This window comes from Ascaphus truei, chromosome 10 (genome assembly GCF_040206685.1).
Source record: "Ascaphus truei isolate aAscTru1 chromosome 10, aAscTru1.hap1, whole genome shotgun sequence".
Classification (NCBI taxonomy): Eukaryota; Metazoa; Chordata; class Amphibia; order Anura; family Ascaphidae; genus Ascaphus; species Ascaphus truei.
This window is the reverse complement of record NC_134492.1, coordinates 15,564,966-15,585,918: the sequence shown is the minus strand read 5'-3', so window position 1 is coordinate 15,585,918 and position 20,953 is coordinate 15,564,966. Positions and strand designations below refer to the sequence as shown.

Here is a 20,953-nt window from a genome sequence, read left to right as displayed (position 1 = left end):
AGAATTAAATATGCACCGGTTAGTTGTATACTGTACACATGCATGTATTCCCCCTGCCAATTTCTATGTTGCCCGTTACTGAATGTCGTGTGAACAATTGACCTGGTGAGATTACCCCATTTTTGACCAACATATAATACATGATACTTTTCACAGTTTGGACATATTGCCACATTCTACGCAGCAAACACCATTCTCGCACTTTAATACATAGGCCCCTATTTGTCCAAGTCAGCCAACTCCAGACCTCAAGAGCCACCAAAAAGGTCAGGTTTTCAGGATATCCCTGCTTCAGCACAGGTGGCTCAGTCTTTGACTTAGACACTGATTGAGCCACCTGTGCATAAGCATGAATATTCCTAATACCTGGTCTGTTGGTGGCCCTTGAAGACGGGAGTTGGCCACCCTCGGTCCAAGTAATAAGTGCACTGTATTAACACCATACAGTACTACTCTTCTGTCCGTTATCCACTGCGAGAAAGATAAGAAGCCTATTCTAAACCAGTTCCTAGGACGGACTGTGCAGTGGCATTAAAATGTTAGCACTGCACCATCGCTATTTCTGGAAATAGGAGCCCATTTAGAGTTAGGAGCTCTGGAGTTGTTAGCAGCTGATCTTCATATATGATAATGAGGTCTTGGATTGGCGCCATTGGCGATGCAGTGCAGACAGGGTTTTTAGCAACCAGATTGGTGATGATAAATGAAGCATCAGAAATGAGCTGGACATTTATGGAATGAAAGAGTTTCCAATGTCTGTATGTACAGTAGCGTGATCCCTCTGTGGAGGCACTAGTGCTATGTGTGTAAGTCCGCACTTACCAGAACATGTGGGCGCACTGGCAACATTGTGGTTGGTATCAGTAATATCCTGTTCATCCTGAGGAAGTTTGATTGATTTTTTCATTCTAAAGAGCAATGCCCTTAATATTTTCTTCAAAATGTGGTGAAGAGGCAAGTTGGCAAATGCCTGCAGAAGCAGCTAATATGCCTCTCTATGATCCTGCAACACACAAACGCGGAATTGACGTACCTGGGTCATTGGAGAGATAGCTGCTTTAATGTGTATTGTAGGCTCTAGATCAGGCTGAATAAGCTCCAAAATGTCCATGATGATGTGAGGTTTTAGCCTGTACCTCAGAAGTATCTTATCATTGGGCGTGCCAAATACATTAACTCCAGCCCTACACATTATTTCCTTTCTTCTCCAAGGTCTTGGTCTATTCTCAAGAATAACAAGCATTGCCAGGTGTAGCGTCTGTGCATCAGTAGAGCAGCAATTGCATCTATGGCTCCAGAATATGTGTGTGTTGCAAAGGCTGAGTTTTTATAGTGTGGTCTGATTAGCACCTGGTCTCTATAGGCATGTAATTAAGATGGGGTCTTGAATTAAGAACAGCCATTAATCCAACTATAAATTGGAATCTAACACAGGTGCTATTTAACTTACGTACGCTCATGTTGAGCTCATTTATAAAAATGAGGACTAGGCAGGGCTCTGCTCTGCCTATAAAGTCGTTATGTCTACAACCCACACGCAAACTGTCTCTTGCACTTATTTTTGGCGACGTCTTAGTTTTTACAAGTCTCAAACTGGCCATTTGCGCCCAAGCAATGAGTTTTCAAGACCCCATCTTAACTACGCCCCTATAGGAGCCAGGTGCTAATCAGACCACACTATCAAAACGCAACCTTTGCAACACACATTTTATTGCCCTACAACTCCACCACTGTCATTAGTCAACTCTAAATTGGATCTCAAAATTAGCACATGTCTACATTTAACTTCAGTTAGAATAGATGATCCAAGGCACTGCGGATATTCCAAAAGAATTTAATGTGTCAGGACAGCACGACATTTCAACCTTCAACGAGGTCTTTTAACATCTACATTTAACATTGACACCATGACGTAAAGTCACATACAGTACTGTATACACTGTTCTTTTACAGCCATGTAATCCAACTTGTTTTGACTCTCTTATTTTATTAATGATATTCATTTTTACTTGTGCCTGTGTCATTGATACTTATCCTCTCTGTTGTTCTATTTAAAACTAAATGACTATTTGCACTAGCTTAAGAATTGCTTAGCTTGGCATGGGCCTGACTTTTCGACATAAAACCACAGGTGTTGAACTCAACTTCTTATAAATCATTTGATTTAGGAGCCTGTCATTTAACTGCCTAGTGGTCAATATACGTTCGTTTTACCAGTTTTGTATTTTTAAATAAATCAAGTATGCTCATTTGAGTGGATTTTTGCCACAGTCACCATTGATAAAAGTATGTATGTATCTATGTGTATCTTTACTTATATATAGCACCATCTATGTACATAGCGCTTCACAGCAATAATACACGCGACATAAAAATATAACACATAATGGCAACAAGTGCTTTAAGACATAAAAGTAACATTAGGAAAATGGAGTCCCTGTCCCGAAGAGCTTACAATCTAAGTAGTAGTTTAATGGTGGTTTGTGAAACGGGCTTTGATATATATAGGCTTTTTTGTATTTTAGCTTGTATAGCTACTGTCCAAGTAGTACTGCCACATGGCCAGAGCCATCATATAGTGAAATACCAGTGGGATGTTTAGTATTCCTAAAGCCCTTTATCCCTCTCTAAAGCGAGATATGCAGTGCCCTTGATATATGATCTCCACTTGTGTAGCATATTAAAGCTCACAAATCCAGCACAATATGAGTACATGTGGGAATCTTTATTAAAGAACGTTCTGCTTATATAGTTCATCAATAGATAGTGATGTGCTGTTTTATAAGCAGCATCTTGAGTACGGGGCAATCAAGTCATGAGTTTTATTGTAACAAAGCCAATGAAGAGATGATTTCAAATGTTTTGAAATATTTGGAGTTGGAGGTGAATTTATTAAAACATTGATTCATCAGGGTTGTTGCTTTTCAACTACAGTACTGTATGTTATCTTGTGGACTTCCCACTTACAGTAATAACTACCATGGCCCTCGCCTGCTGCACCCCTTATATTTGGACAATGTAGTCAGATACTCAAATATATATGTTAATTTTTGTTTTTTTACCACAATATAAGGGCTATGGCCAGGGCTATGTTTTCCACAATAACACTAGTTCATTCTTTTGCAAGTGAAAACAAAGCACAACAATCACAAATTAAGGTAAAAATAAACTACCTCTATGAATGCTTTGTTCAAACATCTTTACCGCTGAGGAGCTAGATTAACATCATCAGTTTGTGATATATTTCACCTAATCCTACCAAGATCAACGTACTTACCCATTACCTAGTATCATAATGCGTTAATCCAAGCATTACATTGTAGGTCTCATCAGCACTATAGGGTAATAGGCATGTTTGAAATGAGAAAGTGTCCTCCATAGGGCAACAAAAATAAATATGACCCTTTTCTTGACCACCTGCATAGTATGGAATGATGACACCAAGTATACATATTTGGTGTGACAAAGATAACTGTACCTGATTGCCACATACATATTTAAAATATATATGGCCAACAAATCAAATGACATATTTTGAGAAAAAGGTACAAAGAGCTTATTAATGACAGGTTTATGTTGTGTACATGGTTTGCTAAACATACAACAGCTAAGCATTCACAGTGAAACCCCAGAAGTGAAGTACATACATCATTGCAAATTTGATTCTCATCTCTTATTATCCCAGTTGATATTTGTAAAGATAAAAGCAAGTAAAAATGTCAATGATATGGTACATATGTTACAAATATGGCATTTAGGAGGATAATAATACAAAGAGAAATGCAAAGGGGTAACATTCTGCTGAAGTAATAGACCACTAAATTAGCTCTATTAAATTTCAGTGCTGCCTTAACTGATTTACTCAAAAAATTCTGGAGTCATTTCAACAACTGACGTGCTGCACATTTTCTAAAGCCTTCGGGAAAAGGGATTATTGTTTAGTTGTATAACATTTAGGAACATATTCCACAATTCATGCCCCATGTATGTGCATTTTTAAACCCCTCCTAAGGAAGATTCGAAAGAGAACCAACGCGTTAAGTAATACTAAACAAAAATATATTCATTTTTGTATTGGCACATGCAGAAATATATGATGGAAGAGAAATTGCCTTCAACAGGCTCACTTATGCACTGTTCATGTTTTACCTAGAAGGGTTGCCTTGCTCATGAATTACAATCTATTCCTAATATGGCTAAGGACTTGTTATGGAAATGTTTGCATTATGTATATATTAGTAAACACATCACATCTATACAAGGACATTCCAAAAACTTAGGTAAATCTGGGGAATATAGTACAAGTAGAAATTTGAATGAAATATATCCACAATCTAAACTGTAGCACAAATCCCTCTTGGCCTGCTCAACCTACCATAAGAGTATATTGCTGGAGTTGTTCAAACATTTTTGCTCTCCAACTCCTTTATTGATGAGGGGTCTTCAAGCAAATGCCACCCAGGACACTTCAGCTCGGAAATAGTTAAACTGTTGCTATTTGTGTTTGTTTTAGCTGGTCTCCTCCAAACCCCATTTAGCGCCCAGTCACACATCCATAACAGATAATGGTGTATCAAATGAGTCTGCTATGTTACTGCATCAAGCCCTGGATCAATATATTGACCCTGTCTGTCAGAGTGGTTGGTACAGTAATTGTTACAAGAGAAGAATGGAAAGCGAGAACGTGTCCAAATGATGCAAAACGAATAAATAAAATATGACGTTCAGTTCCTTCCCTCTTTTACTTATGCATCTTTATGTGTTTACTCTGCAAAGAACACTATGCTTAAGTTAATCAGCTGAGTTTAAATTATTTATGGCAGTAGTTTGGGTGCAGCACACGGCCAGTAGTTTCATTGAAAGCATTGATCTTGCTCAGGTGATGCAGACTTGAACAAGTTCTCCATTCCTCCCCTCATCCCTGAAATGCTTCAGGGTACTATCAAATCACATTTGCTTGATTGGCAGCATAGAACTCATCCTGTCAATACAATTGATTTTTTTTCTCTCTCTCTCTCACAAGAGAAACATGTATCACGTGTTTGAATCTCTGTAGGATCCGCAGGAGAGCAGTACCTCTAGTTTAATTGTTATGCTGGTTTGTGTCTATACACACTTTTGTTATAGCCAGTGGTAAACCCAAGGCAAGACCAGAATGTTGGCAATTAATTGCATTTTTGAAGCATAATTAAGGCTTTGTATAGTGTGTAAGCCATTATAGGCATAATGCTTCAGTACAAAGATATACTGTTTTTTATGAGACAATTTAGCCAAATCGTACCCTCTCCGCAATTTATTGCCATATTAAATAGCTTTGAAAAGTATTTCTTGTCTCGTTCTCTTCTCTAGTCTTTCATTAAAATAGCAATAATCTCCCAGGCGGCATCTGAAATGGTGTGTTATGTAGTGTATATGAAAGTAAATGCCCATTGTAATATTGGTTTCAATGTACAGGTGTATAACTCTGAAGGGTGCACTCAGACCTTGATGCCCCCAACAGTAAGCCCCCAAAAACAAACCGTGCTAAAATAATATATGGCTAGTCAATAAATGGGAGTTTCCATGGGATAGTGCCCTGACTGGCGCCATCACACGCGCAATTGTATGAACAACCCTCCTTATGTGGAGACAAAAGCAAGTGCTCTGCGCATAAATGCAAATGGTATATCCCAAAGACCTTATAATGTTAAAGCTGAAACCGTAAAAAGACATTGCTTTGCCATTAATGACACTAGGGTAAGCTGATCTGGGCACAAGGAATAGAATGTCCTTATGACTGAACCACGTGTTCTCCTGGTCTGCGCACACCCACAATCTGGGCTTGAAACTCATTTTGGCTTAGGTTTTATTCTATTTGGGCTGCTTGGCCATGACAGTGACCAAGGGAAAAAAGAGCAAAATTGCTCATCTGGTTGGCATGATCCGGTGACCCTTTGTAATCTTACAGTTACAGTATAGAATTATCTCTGTAAAACAGGGGTTCTCAACTACAGTCCTCAAGACCCCCCAACAGGTCAGGTTTTCAGGATATCCCTGCTTCAGCACAGGTGGCTCAATCACTGAGCCACTGATTGAGCCACCTGTGCTGAAGCAGGGATATCCTGAAAACCTGACCTGTTGTGGCGGTCTTGAGGATTGGAGTTGCAAACCACTGCTGTAGAAGGTAACAAGTATTTCATTGCAGCTTCACTGAAGGGTTAATTGAATTCATTTAAAAGCAAATAAGTATCTTCCACTTATTGGCACTGACTTTGAGTTTGAAACCCCGGTATTGTTTCTGAATGGAATGTTTGTTGAACAGCGTATCAATTAATTAGAAATGAAGTGTGTTTTAGCAAGCACGTTCAACATAGTCTGTGGCTTGGCCCATTTAAAATACACTATATATTTAACATCTATTTCTGAACCTCCTTCATTACAATGTTATTATGCTGCCAAGTCATTTACAGAGGTTATAGGAATTCTCCTTTACTGGTTCTCCCACCCGTCCTTACTGTCTGTCTCTTCTCGCTGCAGTAGTTCTGTGGAACCTTTTAATTCTGCAGCTTGGAAGTTGAACCTCAGGCTTTAAAATGTCTGAGAAAGCACTGCAGGCTCTAACTGGGAAACATTCCTTTGCTGGGCCTTGGAAACAGAGCGTGGTAATGCACGAGAAGTTCAGAGAGATCATATGTAAATGAGAGCCAGCCATAAACTCCTGAACAGTGCCTTATGTCGTTTAAACCTGAACTTGAACTTGAAAATGTGTTCCAGTAGGCAATCATTAAAATGCGTTTTTATGCCCAAATTAATCACAAATGTGAAAAAAACACACATAGGTATAACTCATACGTGTATGATTGATTGATAAATATATATATATATATATATATATAGATAGATAGATATATATATATATATCAATCGTTTTTGCAGATCGTATTGAAAAAAATTGGACAGATTTTAGAAAAGTATCCAGATTTTAATTTGATACCACGAGTTCTTTTTTATATGTCATAAAGTTCACTACTACTATCGACTTTCAGAGAGCAGATGAGAAAAGCCAAATAAACATTGCTGCCTGGCAACATTTTGCACTCATACTAGCCAATATCTAGAAACTATTTTCAGGGAGATTTGGTAGGGGGATTTGTTTTTCAGCGAGGGAGAGAGAGCGGTGCATTTTTCAGTGTATTATGAAGGTGTCCCCTTCATAACCTTTTACACTGTTAAATAGTCATATGTTCTGCATAAAACGGGAATGCTTAATGAATGAATAACGTATTGAATTATGTTATTATATGCAACACATAATAAAACAGAAACATTTATAGGACCCGGTGCCGTTACCAGTGCTGTTGATTAAAACTGTGCATGGTAAGAAGTGTCTGATAACTCAATTCCCCACCTACAGTTCCTTTATGAACTTGCCTTTGTTTTGGTTGGGGTGGGGTGGGTTTGGCTGGAGATCTGCTTTCATAGGGCTAGGAGAATTTGAGGTCTCTGTTTCCCTCGAATGGTCTGGGATGCTGTTAACTCCTTCCGTGCCCTACAATGTGTTGCAGTCCACTCCAACAGTTTAGGCCAGGGTTTGTTGCCTCACGGAAATGTATTTTAAGATCCAAAAACTGAAACCTTCAGCTGAGTTTACAGTGGCAGTAACAGCTGACTATATGGTTCATTTGCACACCTGAATCTGTATTATATCCTGAAACACTCGGTGTATCTGATCAATGCAATGCTTTTTAGGCCCTGCCAGCATCGAAGGGGTTAAACACGATTCCAATATTCACGCATCCAACATTAATTAAAAACACAAGAAAGCATTACAGTTCTCTTCGTAAATAAATATTCTCTTGGCTACACCAATTTTCTCTGAGATCCTAATGAAGTGCGTAATTGTACAACTGAGAACAAAATCAAAATAGTCGTCAACAGAATTGATCACATCTAAGCTTTTTTTTTTCTTCTTCTTCTTCAAGATTGTATCTCTTCCGTGCCTTAATCCTAATGTAGTACCTTGGCTCAGAAGAAACCCGTTTGCACCGGGGCTGTGCTTAATGGCTACAATCTATTTTTTTATGAAAAAGCAGGAAACAAGCTGTCCTCAGTAAAGAGATTTACAAAATGTAATCATTGTTGAGATATTCCCTTTGAACTGGCTTGTCCACAGGGGTCTCTGGCTCCCACCCCCCTGTTTTCTTTAGAACCCCTTACAAGTTCCTGTGGAAGATCAGGTACACTGGTGGGGTGTTCTTTGATGTCTTGAATGAATGAAAGAAAGGCACAATAAAAGGCAGCCGTTGATCAAGCATAAAATACTCTTTAAGCCGACAGAATAGCAGCGTTAACACATCCTAAGCTGCTTTTAGGTTTTTTTTCTTCTCTTTTTTTATCCCCCTCACATTTTCCTGGGCTTTGTGTACAGTTGGGGGTTTTATATTATGAAAAGTCTCTGATCTATGTAGTATGCCATTTCCGAACAAAAACACTAAAATGGGATTGTTTTTTTTTAGCTCCTTCCATCTTACGTCTTAGTACTTTTTTGTTTTCTTCTCCCAAACACAAAGGTTGCTATCAAGCACTGCAGAGGCGAGATTCCAACATGTTACACAGATAACATAGGCACTTCTTGGGTAAGCGTGAACTAATTGTTAAGGGAAGGAAACGTGATGGTGGGAAATGCTTTAATAATCATTTGTGTTATAAACTCATGTAATGTGTTGCGTCTGCTACTGAAGAGGTTAAGAGCATACCCTTTGCTTGAAAGTAAGAGAGGCAAACTGCAGTCTCCTTTTTAAATCTAAAGTTACCATGCATAATTAATATATAAATGTTAAGAGTACCAGCCAAACAACCTACAATGGATTACATTTCAAACATTTGTCATTGATAATACTTCTCCCCATTATATGGAGACTGGAAGTGAATGCAGCCTTGCATCTCTCACAATTCCCTAAACCTTTAATCCACTTGTCCTGGGAGTCTACAGTTCAGGGCATTGCTTTGTGCAAAAGAAACATCTGGGTCCAGCTGGGGCGATGCTTAACACTGCCAGAGGTTTCCCGCTGCAGCAAAGGGTTACAGTGTGAGAATCATGTTAAAGTGCCTCGGAGAAACCTCGTGACTAAATGGGTGAAATGTCATGCTTTCTAAGCTAACCTTCTGGTTTGAGTCAGAGGTGTTCAGCTGAGGACATTTGTTAGTTCGAGAGAATGGACGGTGGTTTGTAGACAGATACGCACATGGCAAAAACAAAGCACTTTCAGTTGAATGTTTCAACCTGAAATCATAAGTGGCACATGTTGCTACAGTATGTTATAATTCATGTTTTTTCATTTGACGCACGTTTTCTTATTCTTTGTATGGTGTGCGCCGTGTTCATACATTTGAATGCATTAAGAATTGTTTGCTTATACTTGCTTTTGTTTTTTACACCAAGAAAACTTGACAAACAATTCTGACGCATCTCTGACACACAAAAGTGGCACATGCTTGACGTTTAATATTACATGTAATTTCAATGTGTGCGTCACAGACAACGTCCAAACTCTGCCTCTAACTCCATTCCCTAGCATCCTTTTTTTCTACGGGCGAAAAAAAAGTTAAGGCCCGTGTCACACAACACATGAAAAATCAGTTTTATACATTGGCAAGCCAAGCCAAATAAATGTAATACACTTTTCTGTGCGTCACTTTGAGATGCTTTATACATAGGCCCGGAAAGAGCTGAAAAACGGCTATCAGTATTCCTTATGAGACCAGGCCCTGCCCTTATCACACCAGTTCTCCATCTGCAATTCCAAACATTGGAAACTGCCCAGGAAACGTTTGTCACGGCAGATCTTGGACCTTTGCATCCAGTAAATAGCAAGAGCCATCAAACTCAAAAACGGCAACTTTTGAGTCCAGAATTCACAAAGATGTCAATGATTTTGTTTTTGGGAAATTTAGCAACAACACAAAATGGCGTGCATTATGCACTTTTGCATAAAAAGCATGCAATAAACCTGTTTGGCCATGCAAATCAGTTAATAGATACATTTAAAACATTTCAGATACATTTTATGCAGTGAATGTCATACCTCTATTCGTTCACACTCCCTGCCCAAGCAACTGCTGAGGGAGTGTTACACCATATCATTAGACAATACATTTCTCATTTTCAAGGGGTAAACCTTTCTTGTTTATATATTTATCCAGTTTACCCAGAGGGGTAAGCAAACTTTGGGAAGGGTGGATTTCAGTAAGGCTTTGATTGCATATTAGAACTGCATTTTGGATTTAAAATAGACAAACATTCAACACTGCTTTCAAAATAGACAAGTGCCATCTCCCCTCTATGGAATACATAACAGATGCTGTTATATGTAAGCTTTTGAGAGCACAAAAGAAGTCATGTGATATGTGCACATTTTAATTCTGGTAAAGAGCAGACACCCCAAACCTCCTACAGACACAAATGTGGGGGCCGATGCATTTTCACACCTTACAGTAGATATACACATTTTGCCCCTTTCCGTGGAAATTAGAGGTGCTCAGTAATACATACTTGGCAGTGCTGTTCTAATCTTTTTGCTGCCTTAGGACCTCCAATTGATTGAATTGCAAGGGTTAAACTCCTGAGATTAACTCTTTAAATTTGAGTTCACCAGACTAGTATAATTGCCACCCAAGGGGGCTAGTAAAATTGCCACCCAAGGGGGCTAGTAAAATTGCCACCCAAGGGGGCTAGTAAAATAAACATGCTATGCTATGATCTGTAAAATAAACATGCTATGTCACGAACATCGTGAGAGCTGGAGAGACCAGCAAAGCATTGCAGTTTTCATCTTATATGCCACCTTGTTGCTCATGTTATTTGCCACCTTGTTGCTCATGTTATATGCCACCTTGTTGCTCATGTTATATGCCACCTTGTTGCTCATGTTATATGCCACCTTGTTGCTCATGTTATATGCCACCTTGTTGCTCATGTTGTATGCCACCTTGTTGCTCATGTTATATGCCACCTTGTTGCTCATGTTATATGCCACCTTGTTGCTTATGTTACATGGCACCTTGTTGCTCATGTTGTATGCTACCTTATTGCTCATGTTATATGGCACCTTGTTGCTTCACTAAACCATAAATAATAGACCACTGAAATTTGGAGCTGTCCAAAACTAACATAGTAAAATAATGTATTTGTATGAAGTACTCACTGTGCACACATATACATAGTAGCATTTGTAATCACTTTGATTCTGCAACACAAAAAGTATACCATCGATTTTTGATGTCTAAAAAACTGTACAGTAGGGGGACCCAAGATCCCTGGGATTCAAACCTCATTCTACCCATTTCAAAGATGGAGATTTTCCCAGTAGGTCACTTTTTCCCACTTGAGAAGTGTCTTTTCTAATCACAGGATGGTAACATTTAAGATAAAAGTTCTCTTCTCTTATCCTACATCATTAACTAACTGGTACTCAAGCAATGAAGTGGCATGTTCAATCTGGGTACCTTGTGGAGCAAACATGATTGATTAACAATTCCCCCATTTAGAGTCCCTACTGCATATAGAAACAAAATATGTTTTTCAGAATTTTGCAAATTATGTCAGACGTCTTATATTTGTCTTGGTTGTAACTTATGAAAACCCCACTGGTGGTTCACTAGAGATCACTGGTGTTTTGTTAAATATATTGGACTGCACCTTTATCTGGAAAAGAATGCAGGTCTTGACCGATTTATAAGGCAACGTTTTTTTTTTCTCTCAATAAAGTAAAGTTGAAAAGTACATACACGCCTTATAATCGAGCCCTTCACACTTTGCAAGCCAATCAGCAGTCGGATGTATGAGGTAGGAGGGTAAAACGGAGAAAGCTCCTTGGGGGCCTGAAGCAGCCATGTTGCTTGTGGCAGGAAGCTCAAACCGAGAGACGGGCACAGAGAGAGAGACACAGAGACAGAGAGACACAGTTAGGGTGACCATATTTTTCCCGGAATAAACCGGGACGTTCGCACATGCGCAGTCAGCGGGGCCATTTGCGGGGCTGGCGCGGGTCTTTCGCACATGTTCGGTCACCAATTTAAAAGTCCTTGAAATTTACTACAATTTCGGCCCACCGGGACTGTCCGGCTAAACCGGGACATCTGGTCACCTTAGACACTGTGTGTGTGAACTTTTTTCTTTCCAGCTGCTACTGAAATTAGGGGTCGCCTTATATTCATGGTCGCCCTATAATCGGGCAAATACAGTACTTTATGACTCCAGAGATTCTTGGCACAAACATCCACACTGATTTCTGACCACTCATACTATTAAGAAATGCAGTGGATTCTTCTACTTGACATTACATTAGGTCAGTGGGCAGGGGCTAGCCGCTAGAGAGAAGGTCCTTACATATTTGACTTAAAAAAAAACGTAAATTATATTTAGAGCTTTGAGGAATATTAAGCGTATTCCTTTGCAGGAGGGATATTTCCTCCACAGATCATAAACTGCTTTTAGTGCAGAAATATCAACTTTGTGAGTGTTGGTTACAAGTTGCATGTCCTTAAATAACTCCTGAAGTTTATGACGGAAGCCAACAGTCACACCCTGTTCTCGATTCCACATTAACAATCTCCTTCCGCAATGTTAAACTTTGCCCTTGAGGACTTTTGTTTAACTTTGTAATTTAAAAAGCAGAGACTTGCTGACTTGCAGATCTCAATTCAGACTAAAACATAACCTCCCGGTAAAAGTTAACTTTTTCTTTTCTTCGGGTACGGCCATCAAGACAGAAAATCAGATAGTTTTACCAGGTTTATTACTAAATCTTGTATATTACTGAATGCAGTTGATAGTGAAGATTGTTCTGGTTTTTTTTTTTTACTCCATCAGTGCTTGAGAGGTTTACAGCACATCCCTCTCCCAACCATTAAGGATCTGACTTGTGATCCCAGGACCTGACACCGTGCTAATCCATCTGACTTTACGTACTGTATGTGACTTTATTTACCGAGTGCTAAAAATTAGATTGTAAGCCTTTTAGTGAAGGATCCTTGTCATGTCCACATTCGACCATGTACACGTGGAAGTGCTTCAGAGAAATATATTAATGTTACAGGTTTAATAGGCATTACACACTGCACCAGCCGTTCCAGCATGAAAGATGAAATTGACAAAATGGGCGGTGGCCGTCAAACAGCTGTATTGCTGCGGTGAACTTCCTGTTTAGGATTCAGCCGAGTATATATTGTTTATGGTTCATAAAATCTTACTACTGTCCTCCGCCACTGGCTGATCAGAGCTTCAACTTTCATGGTGCAGTAAATTAAGGGGGGCGGGGGGGGGGAGTGTAATAATACTCCTTGGAGGACAGTAAAACAGAGTTCAGTTAGCAATGGTTAAATGGGCTTCTATAAGCACATTCTGTGTGGAACTGTTTTGCATTACATGAGTTGAATACCTTAGAGATGACACACATCTGCAGGCACTTTATTAAATCCTTAGTCAGCACTTTTCAACCTGATGAGATTACTTCTTCATTTGACTGGAGAAAGGAAAGCTAAGATCTTGTACTGGACTGCAGAATTCTTTTTGATGTTTCACCTTGAACACTAATAAAGGACAGTGGAATAATCTTTAGGACGGCAAAGACATGCAACAATAACTTTGTAGTTAACTGTAATACAATCAAGCAACAAATCAACAGTTACCGCTATTCCTTTTTACACTTAAGTGTTTTTAAAATCATGGGCAAATAAATAAAAAAAAAAGAATATATGAAGGAAGAGGCTGTATATTTTTTTTTTATCCAAAACTCTTTGTTGCTAAGAAAAAAAGACTGCAGTATATATCAGAGATGTGTGTTTGGGCCTTCTCTGCTCTAATCTGGTAACGAAAGATGCAATAGTATGTGTGGGATGTACTGCCATTTCACATTGGGCAGAATACCCACCATATGCACAAGCATATTATCCTATTGTTATTATTTAAAAATAATAACTGGACATTTTTATTTTTTTTTAACATTGGAAAAATCAAGGAAAACTCAATTTTACATAATTGTGCCTTCTTTAATCCTGAGTGCTGGAGGGCAAACATTGGGCGGGGATAATGACCCCTTCCGTACAAGTCTATGTGCTAGATACGCTAAACTTTGATACTGCATAAAATTTGAGTTAATGTAAAAAAAAATTACGTTTTTTTTATTGCATAATCATCAATGCTTTATCGCATACAAATAACTAGAATAGCTTCTTATAATAATAATGATAATACCTATTTCATGTAGCGCTTTTCTCCCAATGGCATTCATCGCGCTTCACAATTACAATATATATAATGCACGAAACGCAGCACACAATTTTTTTTTACATTTTTATTTTTACAGACACAGTGCGTCTTATATTTCTTATGTTTGTAGTGGCCGTTATAAATATATATATACACGCAAAATAGGCTGAACACCACCCTGAGGTAGATGATAAAAATCGGTGATAGTTTATGGTGGTAGCCCAATATTGCCAGGTATATTGAACGTTAGTGAATAGCATGTGAATAATTAATTTGCATGCTCATTTACATGTTTGCTGTTAAGTTTAACGCACACGTTTGGATTGTTGAAAAAAACATTCCATTGCTGCATTATTTTATGCAATAACCCATTAATGAATTAGGCGATGAAAATAGCGGGGGGGGGGGGGAATTCACATTAACGCAAATTATTTGAAGTATCGAAGTTTATTGAATTTAGCCCTAAGAGCTGTTCACTTTGTCAGCGTATGAAGGTTCACACTGTACTCCTAGCCCTAAAACTAATCTATAGGTTACCTTTCCATACGGTGCATAAAATAAATTGTTACACCATTGATGGGTTTAAAATTGGCCACAGCATTTATTGAGTACATCCAATTGCTTTCTTTGGGAAATCTGTCTATAATAAATCTGGTGCTATTTCCGTTCCCATGCTGTCCCATGCTGATGGCCACTTGCCACCTCTCATCGTACATTGAATATGTAAGTCTGTCGCCAGGATTGACTAACATCCGATATATGTTATTGCGCCATGATTCAGTATTGATTGGATTAACAGTTAACGCGGGATTGTGGTCCCATATCGGAGGTCAGTGAATCTCCTAGAACTCTTGGGCCAATATCTTAGAAGAAGAAGAAAAAAATGGTATGACCGAGGTGATCAGAGATATCCACTTTAATGGTGGGTGGTAACAAAAGATCTAATACACACCGCTAGTGTCCTGATGTCACCAAGATGCACTTCATCTACGTGTGCTTCGTCCAAATATGTGAAATGTGCAGGGGTTAAGTCTTCATGCTATTAAATATAATATAATAATAATATTTCTTCGCTTTAAGCTAAAGGACACTTTTTTCCCCTTTAGATATTCATAAGTTGACTTAGTCAATGCCAAATATTGAATTACTTCCACCATCATGGTTGTTATTCAGATAAAAGTATGGCATGTCCATTCGACAGAAATGTCTTTGTTACCAAGCTGGGAGTGGTGGCTTATATGTCATACAGAAAAAAGAAAGAAGTCGTGATAGACTTCAAAATGTGTTTGAGAGTGTTAGTTGTCAAAGGTCAGTTAGCTCAAATTAAAGAATATTGTTTGCAGTTTCAACATTTTAAATAAGCATACAGAATGGAGATGAAGGGAAATATTTTTTTTTAATAGTTTAAACGTGTTTTAAGTTAAAACAAACACCACTGCAGTACTCGCCTGCACACATTTCCAACTTCTGTTTCTTGTGCACTTTGTGCAGCATTTTTGGTACTCTTGACCCTCGGATTCCTTCATATCCTTCCCAAACCATTGGGCCGTCCCACCCAAAACCCAATAATACAAAGACACCAATCTTGCATGAAAACGGCCACTGCATTTATTAAACAATCCTTACCAGAAATGTAACCATTAACATATATAACATACTGTATTTAACATAATTGTATACCAATGCAAGCCACTGACATTGCTGTGAGCACGCTGACCATAATAACACCAAAGGTTAGAGCAGGGATGCGCAAACTTGCGTTGTTGCGCCCCCCTGCATCCACTCCCCCAGTGCTCACACCCCTTCAAATACATATTAAAAAATCTCGGTGTGGGACAGTCCATGAGGGAGGCGGAGCCGGGCCCAGCAGCAATGAGAGGACTGACAACCGGGCCCCCCGCAGCCACCGGGCCCGGGACCAATGTACCGGCTCTCCTCCCCTGTCGGTGGCCCTGCTAACAGTTCTTTCCTGCGCCCAACTGTTATTTAAGCTCTGTCCCTTATTTAATTCACCCAATTGTAATCCTTTTATACGTGTAGCCATGCCACCTTTTGCTACTAACCTGCCCTACTCCTGGCAGTAAACCCTGCAAGAATCAGGCTGCCAGTAGTCAACATGGGTTTTTCCCCCTCCTTGGTGCTGTACTTGATTGACAGTGGGAGGCGGTGACCTCAGGCCTGAGTATGTCCAATCATGGGACAGGCCCGTGCCCTCCTCCTAACTGTACTTAAGGGCAGTGCTGCCCCAAATTTAGTAGTGCCTCTACCCACTTGAGAGAGGCAGGTAACACAGCCAAGAGCCTGACTATTGGGCCTTCACTGGCCCTCTTCCCCTCGGGGGAGAGTGAGGGCGTACCATACCTCTGCTCCTGCTAGACAGGCAGGAAAGAGCTGGGACTGCTGCGGGTGCCCTTGGCCTGTAGTGAAGGTCCAGGGACCATCCTTCAGTGAGTAGCTGACAGTTGCTGCATTGGGCAGAATCCTGCCGTGTACTGTGCTGAGTGAGAGAATAAACCGTTCCTGTTGTTATACTCCCGCCTAGTGTGTGATCTTACTGGGGGGTTAGAGGTGATAGTTCACCTGTAGGAGATCATCTTCACCTATCTGGAGCCTACGGTGGTGGTGCTGCACTGCTAGAGAACCATGTGGGTAATGTACCCCAGAAAACTGATCCTGTGTCCCCACTACCATCGGCAGACAGCTCAGCCCTCCTGTTACCAGCAAGTATCATGCACCACACGACCAGTAATGGCAGAATCTCCATATGCTTTATGCTAAACTAACCAATCATGGCAAAATAGGTATCTGTCATGCTACCCATTCGCAAGAGGTACATGGGTATCTTCTTTCTGCTAATGAACATGGTACATTGTGTAATTACAGGCAGTGCCTCTATATAAGTCAAGCCCTCCCCCCTCCCCCCCGCAATCCATAGAGAAAAAAGTAGCCAATATCTTATCCACACAGTGTTGCCCTTTATTGGAGGAAATTAGGGGCATGCAGCGTAATCTGCACCTGTAGTTGTAGATTCCCTATTTTCTCCTTATTATATACAATTTATGATCATATAATTAAATGCTTAATCATACCCAGTTTAGATCTGTGTTGTATTTTTATTGATGGGAGGTGCACCCAATATATATATATATATATATATATATATATATGTAGAGGTATCTGTACCGTGTTAGCCGAGCTTAATAATTATATATATATATATAAATTAGTTAAGTGCAGTATGAATCAATATTTCTTCCATTGCAATTTTTAACACATTTGATGCTAGAAATGAGTTACCGTACTCACGTGGTATGAAGGGATTAGTAGGTGCATACAAACTGATTGCTAGCTGAGAGATTACCCCTGCAGTACATGTTTACTTTACCCCATTACTGACATGTTGCTGCTCTAGGACACAATAGAGCACTGTCTCTGCAAACCGTTGCAAGGACTGTGTAAGAAGAAGGGGGGGGGGGAGGAGAAAGAAAGAAAAAGTTTGAAAGCCTTATCACTAGACAAAGGCTGCAGTGCTGCACTGCACAGCTAAAATAAAACTCCCGAGTCAGCAACTTCTATTGATTAAAAACTAACCTTTAAAGTAACTCTCAGAGTGTGTGGTTAGCATTTAAATTTAAACATGTCATGAAGTTGATTTGTGTTACTGAATACCAGCTCCAAAAGGAGTAACATTCACATCACTTTTTTTATTTTATTTTAATTCCCTTAAGCAGCTCAAGTATTTCACGAAAATGTCAATAGGGCAACAACAACAAAACAGGGAGGACCTCACTGAGTCTTGTACTTTTTTACCCATGCAAATATTCCCCCCCCCCCCACCCTCCCTGCCCCCCCCCCCCCCCCCCCCCACTAAAAAAATTAAATTAAATTAAAGTGTGGAAAGTGCAGCACTATAATTGGCCCTTTGTCTAAGTTTCTCAAGTGCCAGGGAAAGACAGATTAATTAAATATACAACAGTGTTGGTTTTTTGGAATGGAGGGTCTCCCTTGCTGTGTAGGTCATAAATTAACCAGAATAAATACTTCAATGTGCTTTGCAGGGAGTGTGCTACGTCAGAGCCAGGGGGGAGGTTGGTGGGAGGAGAGCACAGTGTTTCTTGCTAATGATAGTCACGTCTGGGTCTGTCTGGTTGCTACGAGCAACCAGACATGATGTAACACCATGATGAACTTGAACTTGGGGGACTTGAAAAGGGAACAATAGACCAGAGCAATCAATAAAGCCTATTTCAGTGAAGGATTACAGTGCTGCTCTGGGGTAACCTTGTCTGCAAGGCACATTCTGAATAATAGTAAGATGTGTGAAGAAAACTTTTATTTTATTTTGGGGGGAGGGGGGGGAGAGAGGTGTAAGAAACACACTGCAGGTTTGTGTGATGCAGTGTATGCTCTGAGGAATGGAGCCAAGGCACACGGTAGCCCCTGGTGTTCAAATGGTGCAACGGGATTTCATGGCATTTACTGGCCAGTGGACACGAGTGGAGTCGGTTGATTGCCAGCAGTGCACTGCTTTGCAGGGGGTTTTGCAGTGCTGAAGACTTGCACGAAAAACTTGAGCCATCAAGTATAATCCATCAGTGTTTCCAAGAATGGGGCCAGGCTGTAAAGCAACGCAGATTATACTAAGGCCAGGTCCGTAGTGCCTTCGCCCGTGCGGAGGCGAAATCAGTTTGAACTGATTTCTTGCGCAACGCGCGCCCCCTCCCGCTTCTGTGCGCACGTGCCCGCCTGCCGCATAGAAGCGAACACTGCCTTAAGGGCTCGTTCAGGGTGGCTGCTTTGGGATATGGAGGGCGCGCGTCCGCAAGAGCGCGCGTTACTTTTCTAGGAGACGTCCGATCATCCCCTGCCGACAGCCCCAGCTTTCTGTCGTTCAGTGGGCGTGTCTTTGACGTCACATGCTAATCCACCCCGGTCACAGACAAAGAGCAGGGATCAGTGTTGCAGTCTTGAAATCATTCTGAAGAATGATTTCATTGGCTGCCTGGGTCCCTGTGACGCTGCTGCAGTTCCAAAAAACGAAATTTTCGTTTACTGAAGCTGTCGTCAGCGGCAACTCCCGGCTTCGGAGGCAGGGCAGTTGCTACCCTGACAACAAGTATTCAAATTGAATACTTTGTTTCTCACTGCAGCAAGCACGTCAGCACGCCCTCCCTCCGAAGCCAGCACCCTGAACGAGGCCTAAGGCAGTCTGTTCGCTCAGCACGGTCTGCGGTACCATGGCCCCAGCCTATGATGTGCCACTTGCGTCAGAGTTAGTGGATTTGCATGAATGAAGAGGCGCAGTGAGTGTAAAGAGAACTACATCACATAGAGAGAGAGAAACATCTACTGCAATCGGCTACAAGGCAGCAACTAAGGCAGGCAGGCTGGTTCTGGGGTTGGCAGAACTTCTGGGGCATTGATCAATTCACACATTTGAGACCTGTGCCACTGGCAGTGATCAGGGCTGAATTTAAAAGCCCTTCTTAGAAAATTCACAATATGTGACACTTTTAAGAGGTTTCGGGGGGGAAAAATAGGTTTGACATCAATACTATTCCTTAAAAATAGAAAAGTATTGGGAAAGTGAACAACGAGAAACGTGATTGGAATCAAAAGGTAAAATATGCCAAAGCTTTTTCCATAGTAATGCTGGGGTAGCATAGTAATCTATATCGCCATTTATCATACTCAAGCACTACTATGCATAAAAAGCGATGATTTATTGCAGAACTAAGTAGCTTGTGGATGAAAAGTATTGACTGAAATACCATCGCAGATCATGTTTGCCCCCGTTTTGTAGCAGAGAGCTATTCTGCAACGGGATATTTAAATTACCCTTTGTGTGGTCTGTAAGACAAGTAGCTTCATCTGAAAACAATGGCTGCAGTCACCGGACAGATACATGTATTAACCCCTTGTGTGCCAGAGAAGTCCGCAACGCATTGCAAAGCTGGAGCTCAATGGGGTTAAATGTAAGTGGTCAATATTTTGGGGCAAAGATTTGCTTTCCCTAATGTTCCATTATATTACTGTGTATTCTGATTACAATACCTGTGTACTGATACATTGTTAACCTATTTTTTAATAAATAATAAAACAGTACATTTATGGGGGGCTTTTTAGAGTTTTATCTGTACTGCTAAAGTTTGTACCAGTATATATAGGCAAAGTAAAAATACTGTAATACTTTTGACCCAATTCAAACTTCACCAAAACTTTTTCACGCAGAGATGTGGCTTTGGGAAGAAGTGATGAAGCAATCTCCATAAAGCAAGGTTTCACAAAATTACTGCCTGCGTGTTTAGGATTCATTTTATGGCTGAAGAAATAATTCCCAATGTAAAACCCAACAGAATAACAAAGTCTTTCCTGGTAAAAGCGTTGACCAAGTACTCTTTTATTTTTAGCTCCATAACAATTGAGTTAGCTACAAGCATAAAACGTGACATTGTCCAATATATCTTGCACAATAACTGTGGCAAACTGTTCCGAGCTGCAGTTCCACATAATTTATTTGCAAATAATTCAGAAGGCAATTCAAACAAACAGTAGCGTCATTTTATCCCAGCATTCCATTCTTCTCTATTTAATTTCGGAGATACTTTAAATACATATTTTGTTGGCTCCTTCTACTTTTCCACTCCACTAACTTGGCAATAAACACATTTGTCTGATTCTGGTGATTACTTATTAGAAATCCGG

The 20,953-nt window shown here is 40.2% G+C and overlaps 1 protein-coding gene across 20 annotated transcripts in view; it reads left to right on the top strand.

Moving 5' to 3' along the window:
• NFIA (nuclear factor I A) overlaps positions 1-20,953 on the top strand; it is a 426,576-nt gene that overhangs the window by 393,746 nt on the left and 11,877 nt on the right. For 19 of the 20 annotated variants that reach the window (XM_075615991.1, XM_075615979.1, XM_075615981.1 and 16 more), the window contains one exon: positions 8,550-8,615. The exons of the other annotated variant lie outside the window; for it this stretch is intronic. In XM_075615991.1, coding sequence (XP_075472106.1) covers positions 8,550-8,615 — 66 coding nt within the window. The remainder of the gene's footprint in view (positions 1-8,549; positions 8,616-20,953) is intronic. 20 annotated transcript variants of the gene reach the window in all.